Source organism: Gadus chalcogrammus, chromosome 8 (assembly GCF_026213295.1).
Source record: "Gadus chalcogrammus isolate NIFS_2021 chromosome 8, NIFS_Gcha_1.0, whole genome shotgun sequence".
Taxonomy (NCBI): domain Eukaryota; kingdom Metazoa; phylum Chordata; class Actinopteri; order Gadiformes; family Gadidae; genus Gadus; species Gadus chalcogrammus.
In genome coordinates, this window is record NC_079419.1 from 14,981,990 (window position 1) to 15,000,625 (window position 18,636).

Genomic DNA, 18,636 nt, shown 5'->3' on the forward strand with positions numbered 1-18,636 from the left:
CAGGGTGCGGCGGTTCCAGGCCTTCTTGATCTCGGCCTGCACCTACGAGGAGACACTCTGAGTCAGGACAAGGGGGCTTTGATAAAAGAGGCTGAGAGGAATCAGGTGAACAGAGACTTTAGGAAGTCATGAAAAGAGAGGAATTCCTTACCTCCCCGTTGCAGAAGCAATAGATGATTGCAACAAAGAATCCCTGAAAAAGGATAAAAAAGGCGACTACATTTTAGACCTTTGCACAGCAACACGTCAAATACGGGCCCTTCCGTTTTATAATACGACTGTAATTTTAGTTTGAGTTGCTATTGCTATAAAGCAGGATCCACACCGGGGCTGTCCCGTCTTTTAACTGAAAGTTAATCGCTATTGTGTGCTGATGGACGGAATATACATTTTTTAAAGATACATTGTCTTTGGTACCAGTGGTATCCCTAGTGAAACACGGGCTGATCTAAAGTGTGCGGGTGCCCGCGGTTAACTATGGTCACCCCTGGTTACCAGTCAAACAAAATAGGTTCACGGTTTGCGGGCAAGCTTTTTGCAAGTCAGTCTAAATAGGCTGTGAATCACTGAACAAACACGACAGCCACAAGATGGGGACAACCAACAGCAACCACAGCCCATGAGTCAAGCTAGCTGCCTTGCCTGGAAGGAGTTGAACAGCAGCTCATAGTGCATCTGGATCTGCCAAGGAATCCCAGAGACGTCAGTGTACGGCATGGCCATGAACACAATGTAGTGCACACCGAACAACGGCATCAGAACCAAGGTGGACTTTAACAATTTCCTGGAAAAAGCAAAGAAAACAAACAAACAAGCAAACACTTTAATTTCACTATCTTCCCACTTCCCACCCAGTTATACATTACCCTGCCAATGTGGTTAAACCATCGTCCCCAGAAACAATCCATGCTATAATCCATAAAGTTACATTCCGACATAATTGTTAAAATAATAACCACAACTTCTTGAGTTGTGTCCATGATTACAGACAATCTGTAATTTATTGCATGAGACCAAAAAGGTCAAATATATTCATATTTTATAATGCTTCCTGGGCTCTAGGTTTGTAACATGAAATTTAATGAATAATTCAACAGTGTGGGTCAGAATTGTGTCCCCGACGCACAGGAAGACTGGGTTGCTATTAACATAGCGGAAGGGACCTACCTGTACTGCTGGCGCGTGTCACATCTCCCTGCATTCGTCTCTCGCAGTTTAGTCGCCAAGACTCTGATTATGTTCAGGAATAAAACAAAATTGACCTGGAAGGGAGAAAGTATCGACATAATTATATACATTACGACACATTATCACCCGTAGATTACACACGGCATCACGTATCACAGGCTTAGAGCAAATTAGTCACATGTGCAGCCGGGGGCTACAGCAAACTCAGCAAGTGAGCGAGAGAGAGAGAGAGAGAGTGAGAGAGAGACTACAACACGAAGTGCATGCTCACCACGATGGCAGTTAGGATAGGAATCTGAAAGATCCCCGTCAGGTTGCCTGCACTTAGATCCCAGCACCTGCAAGAACGAACAACCCTGGTTATGTATGTGTGTGTGTGTGTGTGTGTGTGTGTGTGTGTGTGTGTGTGTGTGTGTGTGTGTGTGTGTGTGTGTGTGTGTGTGTGTGTGTGTGTGTGTGTGTCTGTGTGTCTGTGTGTCTGGGTGAGTGGCTGCGAAAATAGAATAAAGAAATTATCATTCTGTGTCATTTGGAATGCATGAGTGTTTCTCGAAATCAGATCTAAAATCTGGCCAGAATAAATATAATAAATAAAGAAGTTGGGTTGAGTTATGCTCCATAACGGATTAGCTTCTACCTTAATAGAGAAAGAATATATATATTGATGTGAAGCCGTTAGTTTTTCTTTGGTCTTCACTTTTTAAAACCAGAGGGAGACACCGGAGACTACACTTTATTCCCTTTAAGGTTCCCATGCGGAAAATTGTAATCATTCCCAGTTGTCCAGATGATTAAAAAAAGTAGTTTATGTTTGACAAATCAATCCTTTTATCCGACACCACCTCACCTGGTGTCGGATCACTACAAATCCTGGGCTCATTCCATGTGCCTGCTGCACCTTGTGCGTCGGGGTCGACCCTATTGTTTACTATTGATCCCATTGAGTTCTTTATCTGTCTGACCGTGACACTACCTGCTGTGCATGCTGAGGTCAAAGTGAGGACCAGGATGACTTACTCTGTGTCGGCCAGGGTGGCTCTTACACTCGCCCACACCGTCACAAACATGGCAGGCACCCCTGAGAGAAACACAGCAATCGAAAGGAAAATCAAGAGCCGGTCGGCCATTCAAAACCTATGAGTATGTTGCAATGCACACGACAAGGGAGACCTTGGGAAAAGGAAAGAGTGGTCTTAGATCAGGAAACAAGTGAAGGAAATTTGGTATCACAGCATCCACATTGTATGCGCTGTGCTCTGTTGACAAATATGCACAGTGTGTACAATGCAGGGGCTGTAAGGCCCATCGCCTCATTGCTCGTTGTTTATTCAAAGCAATGTGCCACAGCATTTCTGGGAATTGGGTTTATTCGGATGTATTTTTTGTTATTTTTTTGTAGGTTCGGCGTACAAAAAAACACACGAAAATGTACAGTTTACACACTACATAAGCTGTAATGCCAAGTGCATAAGAAAAGAGAGATTGACGCAATCCAAAGTAATCAAGTCCTCCATGCAATGCACCGTGGATCACCATGGTGATTGAGCAATTTGACCCAACAACTCACCCCAGCCAATAAGAGTGAATCCCCACAGATACTTCCTGTCAGAGAAGAAGGTCATGAAGATGAGGCTGTGGAGGTACAGGCCCTCCACAAGGATCCAGTAGTAGTTAGTGGCCAGGAAGTAGAGGAACACCGTCACCACCACCTTGCATCCAATCTGTAGCACAGAGCGAGAGATAAACAAACATACACACAGACAGACAGACAGACAATGTTATCTGGGAAAAATCGATCGAGGCTCAGTCTCAACCAGGGGGAAACAGAAAGCGAAGAGGGATCTTTGTTTTTAATCAATCGCGGTATTGACTCACGCCTTCCGAAGCCAGTTAATATGAAGATGTAATTTTGTTATATTTCTCTTGATGCCCTTTATCCCCATGTGCAATATAATAAGCATTAACATGTCAGCCCGCTATCTCTTCTCTCTGACGCCCCGTGCCCACTACCTCCGTCAGTTGTCCGTTGCCCATTGACTTTGAATGGGGACGGTCGCGCAATGCATTGTGGATCCGTCCGTTGACTTGGAGCGTTCGCCACCGTCAAAAAGTTGAAAAATGTTCAACTTTTTCGGCAGCGACGGATCCGTCATCCAATCAGATCGCGTATGCAAATTTAAGCACTGTGACGCGACTCGGGCTCTGACGATACTGGAAAGCGGGAAAGCGGGTAATCTTGCCTCGCAACAAGCAGGAAGAAGCGGGAAGAACCCGGCGAACCGATTTGATTGGCTGACGGATGCATCTGCAAAGACTACCCCCCCATCCGTCAGCCACGCCTTCTGGCGTCCGTTGACTGACGGTGCAGTGGGCACGAGGCGTGAGATAACATCGGGCAGGAAATTAGAATATCATCTATTTTAGGCATTCTAGACTGATTTGTAGCAGTTTGCACTACTATGAGTGTATTTGCAAATAAAGTAGGATTTGTGTTGCTATCTACCCTCTCCTCAGCCATTTTGCTTGCATTTGGCACTAAATCATTGAGCATTAAGAAAATCCTCCACAGGCTGGCGTCACATTCCAGTTGTGTTCCTCACAGCTGTAGTTAGCTGCCTGGAACCACCCCAGAGAACAAGACTAATAAATGTGAATGGACGGATGATGGATCAAGGCAAAACCTCCTCCCCAGGGGCCCTACCAACGGGGCCCTAATCTTCTCATTCATCCAAACAATCTGCAATGACAAAGGGATCAGGAACACATCCAAACACAACCCACTGTATTGCTAAGAGGCTTAGAATGTAACCCTAATTGAGCCTCCACATTCCATACTAATTGCCTCATAGTTGAGCAACAACTGTAATGTTAACATCTGCACTTGGACTGACACAAAGGTCACACGGAAGTCACAGTCAATTAAAGGGCGAGCTCTGAAAAGGTTGATTACGCTGTGACGCTAACGCAGACGGCTAACGACGCCTAGAGTGCTATCAGTGGTGAACCTTACCCCGTGTCCCTCTGTCCGTCCAGCATGAGCTGACATTCCAGGACATGCCTCTCTCCCTCTCTCTTAAACGCTTATTTGTACTTATTTGTGCACGGTTTCAATGCAAATGGCGATCAAAGTTCTGGTGTTTTATTATTCGCGCCTCTTCTGTGCCAAACGTACAAACTGTGTTTTGTCTGCGGGCGGGGCCTCGGTGATGGACTTGAGGTCTTCCACGGTGACCCTCTCCATGTCCTCCATGGCGGAGCCCGAGTACAGCACCACGTCCTTCACGAAGATGCTGATGGCCCTCAGCATGAAGGACACAAACAGGTGCATGTGGATGTAGTTGCGGGTGCAGTGCAGGCGCCTGCAGGGCGGACATGGAGGTGAAGGTTCTTCCGTCATTACAAAATCATGAAATCCAAGTGGGGGAGAAGTACACACAAATAATCAATAATGCATGCTCCTGAAAAACATCTCCACATGAGTAATCCCAAAGCAAAAACAAGTTATATGTAACGGTTTACATTGGTTAGCAGCATCCGAGGCCAGCGGTAGGCATCCTAATGCCGGTGTGTTTGAATGTGTTTGTGTGTGTTTGTGTGCACGCTCACATGCATGCGTGCGATTTCACACACACATGAACAAAGCCGAAACACATTCTTGAGATTAGGAGGCTTGAAAGGCACAAATATTGAATCTCTGGGCTCAAAGTGAGCAGCAAAAGCGAAATGACTAGCATGTGCTGAAACAGTCAGTCCAAACTCTCCCAGAATATCTCTCCATCTAAACCCAAATATTTTCAAAGCGCCAGGCATCATGCCATTAATACTTATCAGTCCACCGATTGGCAGGTAAGGGAACACAGTAGATCAGTGCCCTTGTGACTGTGGAATTATAAAGTAATATGCACTGAAACAGCCAGTGCTTAAAATGCAGACATGGAATTGCCTGTCACAACATGGTGCTTATACATGTTAAGAACACGCTGCTACAAGTTACGACCCTCACGGGACACTGTAGCGTAATGTACACATAATGTAAGGTGTAACCAGGATATACTGTACATTTTTTTCAAACAAGCTCATAAAAAAAACAAACATATGTATATATAAATATTTATATATCTATATATATATATATATCTATATATATATAAGCCGTCTTCTGACAAACTATCGATCTGGAGAATGGTGGCAAATTGAGGCAGGATAAGCGATTCCCCCGTAGGGACAGACGAAAAACTACAAGCTACCGCTAATGTGAAGTATCCCCCTGGAGACCGTTGTGAGCCCGGCTCTCCAGCAGTGTGACGTGCGGAGGAGGCCAGGCGGGGCTGGAGTGCCCCCTGAACGTCAGCCGCCCCCCCCCCCCGGGATAACACATTAAACTCATTCTGAACATAGATTTCCCGGTGCCGGTGCTGAACCAGGGTCCATGCGAGGGGGGCTGGAGGCCCAGGACACTCACGCCCCTGACAACACCGCCGAGTGTGGCGTCACACGTCCCGGCCAGCACCGTCCATGATTCTCCAAAACGTTCCAGAAAGGAAAACAAAAAGAGCCGATGATTTTACCGAGGCCCGGGAATTAAAGCTGGGGTGGCTCATTTTTTATTCAAAGCATCTTTTGTCGTATTTGTTGAAATTCTATTTATATCCAGCAATCAAAAATTGGATATCTGTGACTGTCAAAGGCTTATAATAAGTAAGTCTTCCGTCCTTCAGCCAGAACGGAATGATTGGATGGCCCATCTGTCTGTCTAGCAAGCTAGCGAGCTAGTCATCTATATTGAGTTTTTTTGGAGGGGGGTCTGAAGGGAGGGCTAGGATTTGTCCTGTTGGATACATTTTTAAATGTAACTTACTCATGCTGGTTTCTCCAAATTGCCTACCCTAACTTTAATAAGCAGGGACCGAAAAATATCTTTCTTTTTAATATGCGAGAGCTGCAGTCTTGTGTCTGGCTTCTGTCATTACAGATAAGTCTTCCATTAGTTCTGTTAAGAGGAAGTAAACAACAATAATAATTATTATGTCTATTTGTATAGCGCTTTTTCAGATGCAGCAAAACCATAAAAACTAAATGGTAATTTAGGTGAATAGGAAAGGAAAGGGAACATGTTAATCCCCATTTTGAAAATTGACATGTGTCCGCAACTGTGGTCTGTAATCTTCATCCCTAGGCAAATGCCAAATTCAACGTTTTTTCCTAAGAATCATATCATATTCTAAGTAAAACCGACAGTTTAGAAGACAATAAAGCGGGCGCACGGCAAAATGTCAGGAAAATCGAGCATTCAGTCCTGCCAGCCTGCAGCCAAAATAATCAACGGTAGACATAATAGTATGCTGTTGAAAGTCAGGAGGCCTCCAAGGGTTAAAGTAACGTTTGATACACAATCTGCAGGCTCCATCCTCATTGTCACGCCACACATTAAGCGGTAAACTCCCAGCACAGCAGGGCTCAGTTCTGCAAGACCATTGTTATTCATATCAGATTAATTCACTTTTAAGTCTTCATCATGTTTTTATTGGAAATAAAGCCAGCATCTGGTGGCTTTGTTGTGTGCTAATCTCACATAAAAAAAAAAGGTTTGCGATACGTGGCGCCAATCTTTATTGAAAAGTTAATTAACTACTACGGACTCAACACACGCCTTTAGGTGTTGTATAACCCAACCCAGATCCTATTTTAGCTGTGTAGTATCTGTGTAGTATTTTAGTTGGCCGCGGCCAAACTCAATTTCTGTAGATGCTACTCAGCCACACGTAACGAAACATGACTTCAGTAGTTACAAATGTATGTCATAGGAGAGTATGCTTTAGAATCACTGTAGCATCAACAATAAGTATCAGATATTGGCTTCATTTCAAAGAAGCTGCATGTATTATATATAATCCGGCATTGAAAGTTGTTTTTCAGAACGCACCACTGCCTCTCTACTTATTAAAAAGGTAGTCAACTCACCGGAAATAACCCAGTATTCCCACAGCCACCATGAGGGAGCCCAGAGAGATGGAGTAGCCCACGGTGTAGATGATGTACAAGCGATGGAAGACCTCCTGGGGAACACCACATTACATGTATATTAGAATTTAAAGTACTAATACCTCCATGTATCTTTTCAATATCCGTTATTTCGATAAGGGCAGGCAGTAAATATTACCTTTATATGAATAAATAAAGCTGCCTTTAAAACATATTTCTTTCATGGTGCTGCGTGGGTATCAACAATAAGCCCACTCTGTACATACTTTTTGTATGCTCCCTCATGTGTCAAGGTAATTGCATTCAACTGGTCACACTTGAACAAATAATATTTCCACCAAACACTTGACAGGTTTCAGAACTCAACATACACATGAGTCATGTAGCGACAGACTGTTTTATGTAGTTGAGGTAGCCGTTTAGCTATGAAACTCGTTTTGTTCACGTTTTATAACTACTTTTAACTTTTAAGTAACTTTCTCAAGTAAATAAACGGCAAATAATCGGTTGTCAGCGCATAGCAGTGGCACCGCACAGCGCACAGCGGTGAAACCTGACCAAAACGCGATGATCGCTCTCCCCAATGGCCTTGTATTGGATTGTGCTCCAGCACACAGAGTGTGCCCCCTGGAAATGAAACAGCAATTTGCTTGGGTGGGTGATGGGTCCCATAAGAGCTGCAGGGGGCTAATTGGGGCTTCCAGTGTTCGGGAAGGACACCAGCAGAGGGGGAGAAGGAGGAGGTGGGGGAGGTGGTGGAGGAGTTGAGGGTGGAGGAGATGGTGGAAGAGGAGGTGGAGGAGGTGGTGGAGTTGGAGGAGGAGTTGATGGAGGTGGAGGAGGAGGTGGTGAAGGTGGTGGAGGTGGAGGAGGAGGTGAAGGTGGTGGAGGGGGAGGAGGAGGTGGTGGAGGAGGTGGTGGAGGTGGAGGAGGTGGTTGGTGGTGGAGGCGGACGCAGCAAAGGCGTCCAGAGGCTAGCGGTGGCTGGCGCCAGGCCCCTCGGCGCCCCTCTCCCAGAGCCAGGCGCTGGGCTCACCCCTGGGCGCGGTAACCAGACCCTGCGCTGCTGTTATCATTTAGCATCAGGACCCCCGTTGCCAATCGTAGGGGAGTCTTTAGGTTGTGGTGGCGGTCGTGCGGTGTGTGGTAGGAGTAATTGCACCGTGACCGGGGGTTTTCAGTTTTGCACATATGCATTCATCGTGGACTTCTGAAAACAATTCTTGAGCGTGCATTAACGTTCACATTCAGGGTACGGCAGAGAATGGAGGGACCCACGATGAGGTTGTGACCACATCCTTTTAAGAACTGTTTTTGGAGGGAGAGGGAGAATGAGCCATACATGTGCGAAAAGCCGTACATTGCCAGCTATACTAAAACACTATTTCGCTTATGGCTCTGCAGCACAAAGAGTGTAAGTGAAAATCGAATTTTAACACGTTGAAAGCAATGTGTTGAAAATCGAAAGGATAAATATATTTCCGTGCAGCCGTTCTTTGTTGTCACACATCTGCAGCGGCGCCCCAATGAAATCAAATCCTCCTCCGCACTAAACCTTCATTCCATGAAATCTGCAATGAATGCATTCATGTTGTTCCGGTGACATTTCACTGTGTTCTTTCGAAAGACCCTCGTAACCAATAGCAACCGACTGTCTTTTATTTTTGTTGTTGGTTTTCAACATGGTTATATGGGAAATCCTATGAGGGACAACGGCGGCGAGGTCTGTGTGGATGTGTAGAGTTCTCAGGGCAGCGGTTGACTGCGGGGTCTGAGAGAGTTAGGCCTCTCGAGCACATAGTGTAACGCCACAGAGTGGGGGGACGGTGAAGCTCTGTCTGAGCAGCATTCTATTTCAATGTCCGCTTCCGAGTCAGTGTTAAGCTGCTATGACCCTTATAGTATAACACCAAAGTGTGTGGCGCATTTCATATACAACATCCATCATCATATGACTCATTCACAACGACCGTACTAAAAAAGTATGGTCGTAATCATGGGGACAACACGCTCCCCCTTTCGTTCCTAGAACCCAAAATGTATTATTTTAAGGTTGAACCAAAGACTCATTGAAAGTAACGCACAGTTTGCAATTACCACTGTCCATTAATGAGGGCATAATGGCAGAAAAGTAATCCCTTTATCCAGGGGTACATTCAGAGTTTAATGTCAAGCCCTACGTGAAACGTGTCACGTAGCTACCCACCCTGGGCTGTGCTGCTACGGTGGTCCATTCAACTGGCAAAGATGACGCTGTGTCAACAATCACGTATTGTCACCTGGCTGGGGCTTCTGCTACACCTGACCTGTGAAAACGTGCGATAGGCCACAAGCCCCTGCTGCCAACACCATGACACCCTGCCCGCACTACGGGAGCTCTGGTGAGTGCTGATGTCTTCACCACAGACCTGTGTTCGCCACTTTCAGCCACCGCAGAGTTGAGTCGGGTGTCTGATGGTTCTTTGCCTTTCCCATACTTATCGAAAGCCCTGACCGGATGTCTGATGATTGATTTTTGTGTGAGTTTCGATGAATATTATATATAAATATATACCTATTGTTTGGAAATTGATTGTTATCTCAAGTAATTTTCTTGTTTGAGGAAACTCATCTAATGAATTATAATGTATATGAATACATTTGCAGCTAACATTGCATCTGAAGAAAAGAGGCCATTGTTGAACCTACGACACTCAAATAAAACTATAATTGCATTAAATAATTCATGAGATTTTTGATGAATCTGCCACAGCGATTTCTGTGTTGTCCCTGATTGCGTGGAAGATACTAACTGTCAAACTGTGCAGGGTTTAATGGAGCAGAAATACTGCCATACAGAACATGAACAAAACAAATGCAAACCTTCTCATGGTTGTGGTTGTAGTGAGGGAAGAATTTTGCACATTCACTATAATTGGCCCAGGTCTTGTTATTGGTGGCGGCCAGCTCCCATGTCCCATTGTTGTCACAGCGACGGTATGCTAGTCCTGGGAATCGAACAGAACTGTGTCAATTATCACAGCATCATTACATAGACAATAGACATGGTACACAAAAAGGTGCCGATTGTTGAAACGATGACAAGCAACCTTTGCATCAATATATTCTATGTAATCACACACAGGCTGCTCAATAAGAGTGCTTTCTCTTGCAACGGCTCCCGGCGGAGACACGACAGGTCAGCCCTACCTTGGTGGTTGAAGTCATGGATGTACTCTGGACATGCCGTGGAAACAAGCTCTCCTGGAGCCCCCTCAGGCCAGCAAACAATACCATCCCACTCCGGTGAGCAGAAGCCATCTGCAGACACAAGAGCATGGCTGACATTTAAAACCATGTACTTGGGAGCATGTACTGGAGGAGTGTAGAGCAACGTCTCAATTCAAGCATTACATGACCTCCGGGGGGGTGCACTTGAAAAAAAAAAAAAAAGGGTCCTTTCATCCATGGAAAAAAAGGGAGAAAATTAGCTCTGCAAAGGCAGCCTTGTAATTTGCAACGTAGCTGACATACGCAAAATCATGGGGATGAAATGGAAAGGTCTGCGACCCGGACCGACAGCACTCACTGGGTCGAAGAGCCTACAGCCTACACTTTCACACCGTATAATTAGTGTGGGATAAAATACAATGGATTCCCTAGCATCAGCACTCCCGGGTGTCAAAACAATTTGCCCATTAAGCTCTAAGTGGTCGTTAACGTTTTGTTCACTATGGCTGCAGAGGGCTCATACCAGCTAACATGTTTTCAGACATGTACGCCTGGACAATGTACTATGGTACATTGGTGGTAATGGTCAATTGGTTTCAATATGGATTTCATTTGAAGGATTCCCTGTTGAGGTTTGGGGAGCCACTTTGAACAGGAACTGCTGTCATGAAAGACAAACGGAAAACAAAGGCACTACTTCCTCAAATAGACACTGCATCCTTGTTTCCCCAGAATGATTCCTTTATTTATGGAAACCTGAATTGATGAGATGAAAAAGAAACGCAGTCAACATTCACAATCATGACTTTCTTCTGACGTAAAAAGCACTATCACATTAATGCTTCATTTTAGACTTTATTTTCTTTTCAGACTTTCCTCTCCAAAACTCTGGTGATACATTTGTCACTTTTCAAAATAAAATGTGACAAAATCGTCAAAGCCAGCACAAACTAATAATTATGGTTAAAGTTGTACACCACAGGGCATTCAAGGATACAAGTAAAGAGCTGGTGCCCTACGTCACCCATTGATCTCAAGAGGGCTATGAACCTCAAGCCTTCTGATAGGACAGGGCTGAGGCCCAGGCACTTCTGGAAGAAGCCATTCTTTGGTTTGGCATTGATTCTCTCTTCTATTGAAAACATGTACCCCCTCTTCTGACCACTAATAAGCAGCTAAACCTATGCCCTCTATGCTGTAGATCCATTATTTTCCCTATTCCTGTAATCAAAGTTACAAAGGACCTTCTGGAGCGATGACGAAAGGCCTTCTTTATATGCCTTCAAGATGGCCTGTCACTCTGAGCACATAATTAAAGAGTAGCGGCATGGGGTTGAGTAATTCGTAGAGCGCTCTGGCGGGAGAATAACAGTGTCTACTTCTGAAATCACACTGACCACAGGTCCTGAGAGTCAAAAAAAGGAAAAGCCCTGCAATCTTCTGCCATAGTTTTTCATGACCGCGGGACCACCTACCAGCAGGCCTAAATTTAACAATGCATAGGATCTACAGTACACTGCACAGCTAAGATGGAAATGTCGCTCGTGATTGTTGGGGGACTTGGGCATCACTGATTTTTGTGCCGTAAAAACATTTGCATTGGGTTTTATTTTTCCCCTCCGCTTGACTAATTCTGTCCTGCAGATGTCAAGATGTATACAAACAGAGTCCTAATCCACAGTGAACAGACTCATAATGATGGCCGGTGTTGTTCTACGGCATGACCGCAAGCCTGAAGGCCGGGCTATTTTCACACTGCGAAGTCTGGGGCCTCGAACCCACATCCCTCCACTGTCCTCTCCAGGGGAAAACCTCAGTGTTTCCCTGAATGAAGACCTTGTCCAGGCCCTGTAACGTAGCCCCGCATGTATTTAAAGCACAAATGAGGAAGAAAAAGCAAATAAGAGCGGGCTTCACTGCGGAGCGGCATTCAGCATAATTAAACGTTCTGAGCGTTGAATGTGGTAAGCGGACTGACCCCTTTAGAGTATCTGGAATAGCAATAGCAATATCAATCCCATTTATTTCCAAAAGGTAATCCTATACCATACAGCACAAAACAGTTGGCATGTCTAATAATAGTGCAGTGAGCCACCGCTCTACGTGGTTGTGTGAAATCACTATGGGGGCCAGACAAGACAAAGGAGGACGGATATAGAGTGAAAAAGTCCTCAAAAATGAATAGCCCTTACTATTCTCTGAGATTGACTCAGCACCACAGAATCCCGCTTTCACCACAATAGGCTAAAATTAAACAAATCTAAAAAAAAACAACAAGCCATTTTAGGCCCAAACCAACAAAAGTAAAAATATAAAAACTATCCATGTCCTTTTGAAGAGAATCCTGTCTTATTACAGTCTCTTGACATCAAAACCTAAAGCTTGGGTAGGCAATATATCGTAGAAGTACTTCTTGTCATATTTGTTGTAATTCTCATCCTGACTTGACTTGAATAAGGAAAAATATCCGGTTTCGTGGCAGTCATAGGCATGTAATCATTTAATTACATGCCCAAATGAAATAATTGGATGACCTTCCTGTCCGTCTACCTCCCTGGCTACCTGGCTCCCTATCTGCCCATGCACTGCAAGAGTCTATCATCAAAACATATCAACTCATTATCGGATCTTACCAAGTTTAATATTCTATCCCATTCCATTCCATAGCACAAACAACACAGATACTTACCAAATATATGCCACAAATATTTTACATTAAACTATTTTTATGTAAAGTAATAATCAATTAATCAATATTTAACAGGAACGTTTAACACATTTAAAACTAGAAAATGCATTTCCTGTGAAAAATGCAATCAGTGCTGTAGCGTCAAGTGGGGTTGAAAATATAGAGCAACACAGTTTAAGACGTACAGAAAGGTCGAATAGCTGAACCCAAGTGAATATTTAAAGTTCAAAAGTTTATAGTCTGAACGGAGTAAGCATGATAATCTAAACATACAAACTATTTTAGAAAAGTCAAATAGTTGGGAAAGCGTGTTTGGTGTGTGTGTGTGTGTGTGTGTGTGTGTGTGTGTGTGTGTGTGTGTGTGTGTGTGTGTGTGTGTGTGTGTGTGTGTGTGTGTGTGTGTGTTTGTTTTTGTTTTTGTGTCTGTGTGTGTGTGTGTGTGTGTATTTGGCATCACTTTATTTAATTATGGTTGAGTCAACCATAAATTACCCACCGACACTGGAATATTTGTTAATGGTGGAAATATTTGTAAAGATACGACTTGATAACAACACAGGTAAGATATAATTTGTGGTTGTTAGAACACTTAGAAAAGTCTGGTGGGTTATTGACGTCATTCTTTCACATCTAGTTCGTCGCGTTTAGGTAAAAGAATGATAAGGCTTTTACTTAATTATGCTTTCAGAAATTTCGTTTGTATAGATGATAGGGAAAATTATACATTCTGACAAAAGCAGACAACAAGCCATTTATGAAGAGCCGAGTCTCAAACTATAGACTCGTTCTCAAAAGCTATAATTCTGATTCTATAAGTTGGACATGGTCATGCTCAGTAGAAGCAGAACAACGTTGAAGATATTATAAAGGACGAGACGCCAATGGCTGAGAGGCTCCGATTGGACCCATTGTGAAACAAGCAGGGGTCGCCTCGCCACACATAAACGCCCCATGCTCGACAAGTGAATGTCCAATCGATTAATCATATAATGTCAGTGAAAAAAGAACTACCGTCACAGTTTAAGCTTAACATTGTGTTTCTGGGTTAAATATTCAAGGTTCAAAGACGTCCAAAATGTTTAGCTGTGGTTATAGCCAGCCTGGTCTGGAGCTGGGTGACGTCATCACTCTCTAAGAAGGGTTCAATGGAAGTCAATGAGACCAAATTAAAATACTAAAACAGTTGCATAATAGTTTGTATAATTATCAATAATGTGATGATTTGTTAAATGTTTGAACCAGGTTTAGTGATTGGAAATTGACTTGAGTTGCAAAGTCTGAATTGCTTGAAACAAGCAAAGAATAACATTTAAAAATTGGAAATTTAAAAACTGTGGAAGTAGTAAGGACCACAAGTTTGTAGATAATAAGAAAGAAAGAAAGAAAGAAAGAAAGAAAGAAAGAAAGAAAGAAAGAAAGAAAGAAAGAAAGAAAGAAAGAAAGAAAGAAAGAAAGAAAGAAAGAAAGAAAGAAAGAAAGAAAGAAAGAAAGAAAGAAAGAAAGAAAGAAAGAAAGAAAGAAGGAAAGAAAAATAAAGCCTAAGACTTAAAAGAGTTGAGCGCTAACTGTGGCACTCAGCCAATATTCAAAGGGGTTTTTGGCAGTTTGCATCTTTCCTTTCCTTGGCTGTGTTTGTCTGTCTAAATAAGGGAACGCTACAACGAATAAACTCTCTTATTGAATTTAATAATATAATAATAATTCAATGAATAATTAGTTGTTCCTCTTTGATTGACTAGTGACTAGTTGAAATTACCGATAAGGCATGATATAAGTCAATATCAATGAGTTGGTAGTCTCGCAAAGCCAGACCAAACAACAGCAAGTAGAATGGTCTGGAACCACGCTATTTAGAGCCGTCTATCCGGGGGGAAACTGGGCTGGCCTGTTTTTATTTCTTTAAACCAATCACAATCGTCTAGGGCAGGGCTAACCCCGGGAAGCAGCAGCTTTGTCCATCCGAAATAGTGCAAGAACATCTTTCTTCATCAGCACATGCTGAAAGCAAATCTTTGCAATTTTCGACGGAAAGAGCCAAACATGCTAGCTTTACAGCGCCGTCAAAGTCCTCTTCAAAACTCGCCATACTGCGTAGTTTCCGAGTTTGAGGGGGAGCACAATACGGGAAAGCCAGCAACAGGAAGGGGAGGAGTAGCGGTGGAATCCAACGCTAGCGCTGTAGACGCTGTCCATTTCTGCTCAGCCAGACTAATGAGTTGGTTGATTGGCTGATTGATCGTGTGATTGCTTGGTGTTAACAGGCTGAGACTACTAGTAGCCTTCAGGGCTGTGCCACGGTTCTACGTGTGCTGGTGCATGTTAACACTAAGGCTGGTAAGGCTTTTGAACATGATTGAAATATACAGCGCAGGCAATGCGCACGATGACCTTCTCATCCTGAAAGACGGAGAAAACCTTTTTTGAAATGTGGCTTTGAGGGCACAAAAAAAAACAACTATCATTGGCTACAAAAAATGAAAACGGCTCCAAATGAACCCTTTAAATCAACCAAGGGTTTGGTTGTTGTTCGTTTTTCCCAGACAAAATGCCCTCATTAGCATGGCTTATTTACACATGTTCACTTCTTTAACGGGGCTGCGATTGGAAAGACGTGTGCAATCTTCCAAATGGGGTCATCAAAGCGCCACCAGATAAAGGCTAGGTCACATCAGCTCCGCCGGCGTCATCAGGTATGTGGGTCAGGCACTGTGGCCAGCGCTGCAGCACACAACCCCTTGAAACGCGCTCTTTACGCAACAAGCTTGAGCAATTTTCCCCTTAACATGATTCCCCTATGGGCGCATTACAGTTCCTACTCAGTGCGTCGTTGGATTAAGTGTGAAAATGTTTGCCAACTGAGGAAAAAAGAAACCTGTGTAAACCCCGTCTGAAATGCTGGGAAATACTAGCAATGCTGCACAGATGCTAATCCAATGTTTAGCAATAATAAAACCAACTACAGCTTGGTTCTGGATAAATAGGGACACTGGCCTGGTGACTTGGGAATTGAACGGGTGGGTTACGTCCAACACATAAAAAACCCTCTAAATCCCAAGCCGGGAGCTGGGAATGAGCTCGCAGGTACCGGGTAGCTGTGTGACGTGTCAGGCTGCATTAGACATGACGATTGTCAGAGAGGGAAACTAGCCCCTCATTTTATAAAGGCCTGATGTGTAGCCGGTGCCCTGTGTTGTGTAAGTGTCCTTGGCTGTTGGGATCAATGTGGCGTGAGAAACAACATGCTTCTTGTTTTCCCTGTCACATGCAGACAAGCCATCTTTTAAAGGCACAATGGTATTAGTTTGGTTAAATGTTTTACATTAAACATCGTGACACATGGAAATACTGTGTGAGATACAGCACGAGACAGCATAACTACTGGTGGCAATGAATAACACTCTATGTGATTTATTTGATTATTATGGTTTGTTTGCAGAGAGGGAGGGGGAGGGGGGTAGTTCGAGTCTCTGACTACAATTTTACAGAACCACAAGTTTCTGTAGAGAAATGATTGGTATGCAGATGGGATCTGAAATTTCAGTTTCTGAGCAACTGAATGGTAAAATTACTGCAACCAAGTTTTCTTTGAGTCTACACAAAATGATGCATTTAAAGTCCCATAAGTGAACCGATACAGCCAGAATACATATCGCCTTTCTTACTCTGTTAAAAACCCAAAATGAAGACAAAAGGAAATGGACCCCTGTGTTGTTCTGATCAGGATCACTTGTTGAACCTCACGGATGTGCAGTCTAAAACATAACAGCTTGCCCCTGATTTGGGTCGATTCGCCTGTCCATCTTATAGAACTCTGTTAACTAAACAGTAATATACTCTCAGTGGTGCCATTTACTACACACAACAAACGACACTGCCTGTCTTACGATACAGACAATGCTCCAACAACCATTTATTCAACCATTGGCTGTCATCTTTCCAGTGAAAAAAGGTTTTACATCAAACATGCAAGCAAAAAGATAAAGATCATAATGTTGTCGCTTTTCCTTACTCACCTGGAAAGATTTGCTTTGAAATGATGTTTCCCTCACACATACGCTTGGCTTTGAACAAGAGGCCTATCTGTTCATCTTTGGTGAGCACGTCATCTGCATACACCTGCATAGAAGAAGGACATGGAGGTAGGTGTACAGGTGAACAGTATACCGGTAGAGGAGCCCCACAGGTACCATCGAGGTCCCATCTGTGTGACCTCATCTGTGTGACCTCATCTGTGTGACCTCATCTATGTGACCTCTTTGAGGAACTCTCATGAAATCGTATACTATCATGTCATCGAGAACCCCTGTTCACTTAACAAACATATTGCCCTTTGTTCCTACCTATTAACAATGAGCAATACGTTAATGCGGTGTGAATATTGCGCTGTACTGCATGCGAACCCATCTGGGATCCAGCATAAAGGTTACCACATCACTCTCCCCGACCCAAATGAGCATCTGCACATTAGTTGACCGCCGTTGTTCTCCACATGTGATTGTCTGAAGCACAGCTGGTTCCCAACCCCCCTCCCTCCTTCCTTCCTGGGCTCTTCATATCTCCAACACAAATAAAAGAGAAAAACAAGTGTTATTTTGTAAAAGGGCAGAGGCGTGAATTTGCAGGAGGCTAGATGGTGGCTCCTTGACAACCTGATAGATTAGCAGCGGAGGTGGAGAGGATACTCTTTATCAGCCTCCGCTCGAGAGCAGGGGTCAATCCACCCCGCTGAATGGTGTCGACGGGCCACCAAAGTGATAGGTGGGTGTAAAACAAGAACTGCAAAATAACCTGTAACTCTCCATTCCAAATGCTAATTTAGCCCAGGAGGTTAGAGTTAGGATCAAACCTTTAAATATTTTTTGCGTCCTATTTTTGTTCCTGTATTAACAAGCCATCAAGCAAGAGGTAAAGAAGTTGTGCCATATTCCTGTCCTTGGGTCAACAGTATCCATTCCACCTGGTGTTGGTAGACACAGCTGGTATTCCTGTGATTCTATCTGCTGCAGTCAGTATGATTTAGCCACTAATCTGACGTGACGTCTGAACACAAGAAAATACATTATACATACACTTTCCTCTGACACCTTATGTTTTCCTTCTGCGTTTTGGAGAGCGCAATAATAGCACAGGTGTGGTTTTCCATTGAAGGAAACATTTTGCCATCTAATAGATGACTTTGGCCAACTTACTGTTTTCTCTGAGGTCACCTTCAGTTGGGACATGTATGAGTGTATTGGAAATGACAACAGTCATCCTGGGTATTGGAGCACATAAATATAGTGAGCAAAGTGTGGGAGTGAAAAAAAATAAAGCTCAGGCAGCTCGCAAATCATTTGGATGTAGTATTGGGCTCATGTTTTTTATTATGTATGTTTTACTGAAGTAAATCAGTATTATATTGTACTTACAACTCCCAGTACCGGGAAACTCTATACATTTAGCATTTGAATATCATTAGAGCAGTTGCTCATACACAGAAAACGACTGCATGAAAAGAGAAAACCCTCTCTTTCTTGAATATAGATGTATCCATGATAAACCAGTGACACTTTGAATACTAAAGAAAC

The 18,636-nt window shown here is 43.6% G+C and overlaps 1 protein-coding gene across 1 annotated transcript in view; it reads right to left on the bottom strand.

Annotated features, from left to right (window-relative positions):
• The window catches only part of pth1r (parathyroid hormone 1 receptor), a 17,917-nt gene extending 327 nt beyond the window's left edge, over window positions 1-17,590 (bottom strand). The window contains exons 1-12 of the mRNA XM_056597829.1: window positions 17,083-17,590; window positions 10,360-10,470; window positions 10,033-10,157; window positions 7,150-7,244; window positions 4,361-4,547; window positions 2,756-2,909; window positions 2,206-2,266; window positions 1,460-1,526; window positions 1,168-1,262; window positions 643-784; window positions 152-193; window positions 1-42 (exon numbers count right to left, since the gene is read on the bottom strand). The exon at window positions 1-42 is cut by the window's left edge and continues 327 nt beyond it. Of these exons, the coding sequence (XP_056453804.1) occupies window positions 1-42; window positions 152-193; window positions 643-784; window positions 1,168-1,262; window positions 1,460-1,526; window positions 2,206-2,266; window positions 2,756-2,909; window positions 4,361-4,547; window positions 7,150-7,244; window positions 10,033-10,157; window positions 10,360-10,470; window positions 17,083-17,284 (1,323 nt within the window). The 5' untranslated portion in view covers window positions 17,285-17,590. The remainder of the gene's footprint in view (window positions 43-151; window positions 194-642; window positions 785-1,167; window positions 1,263-1,459; window positions 1,527-2,205; window positions 2,267-2,755; window positions 2,910-4,360; window positions 4,548-7,149; window positions 7,245-10,032; window positions 10,158-10,359; window positions 10,471-17,082) is intronic.
• Window positions 17,591-18,636: the final 1,046 nt, after the last annotated feature.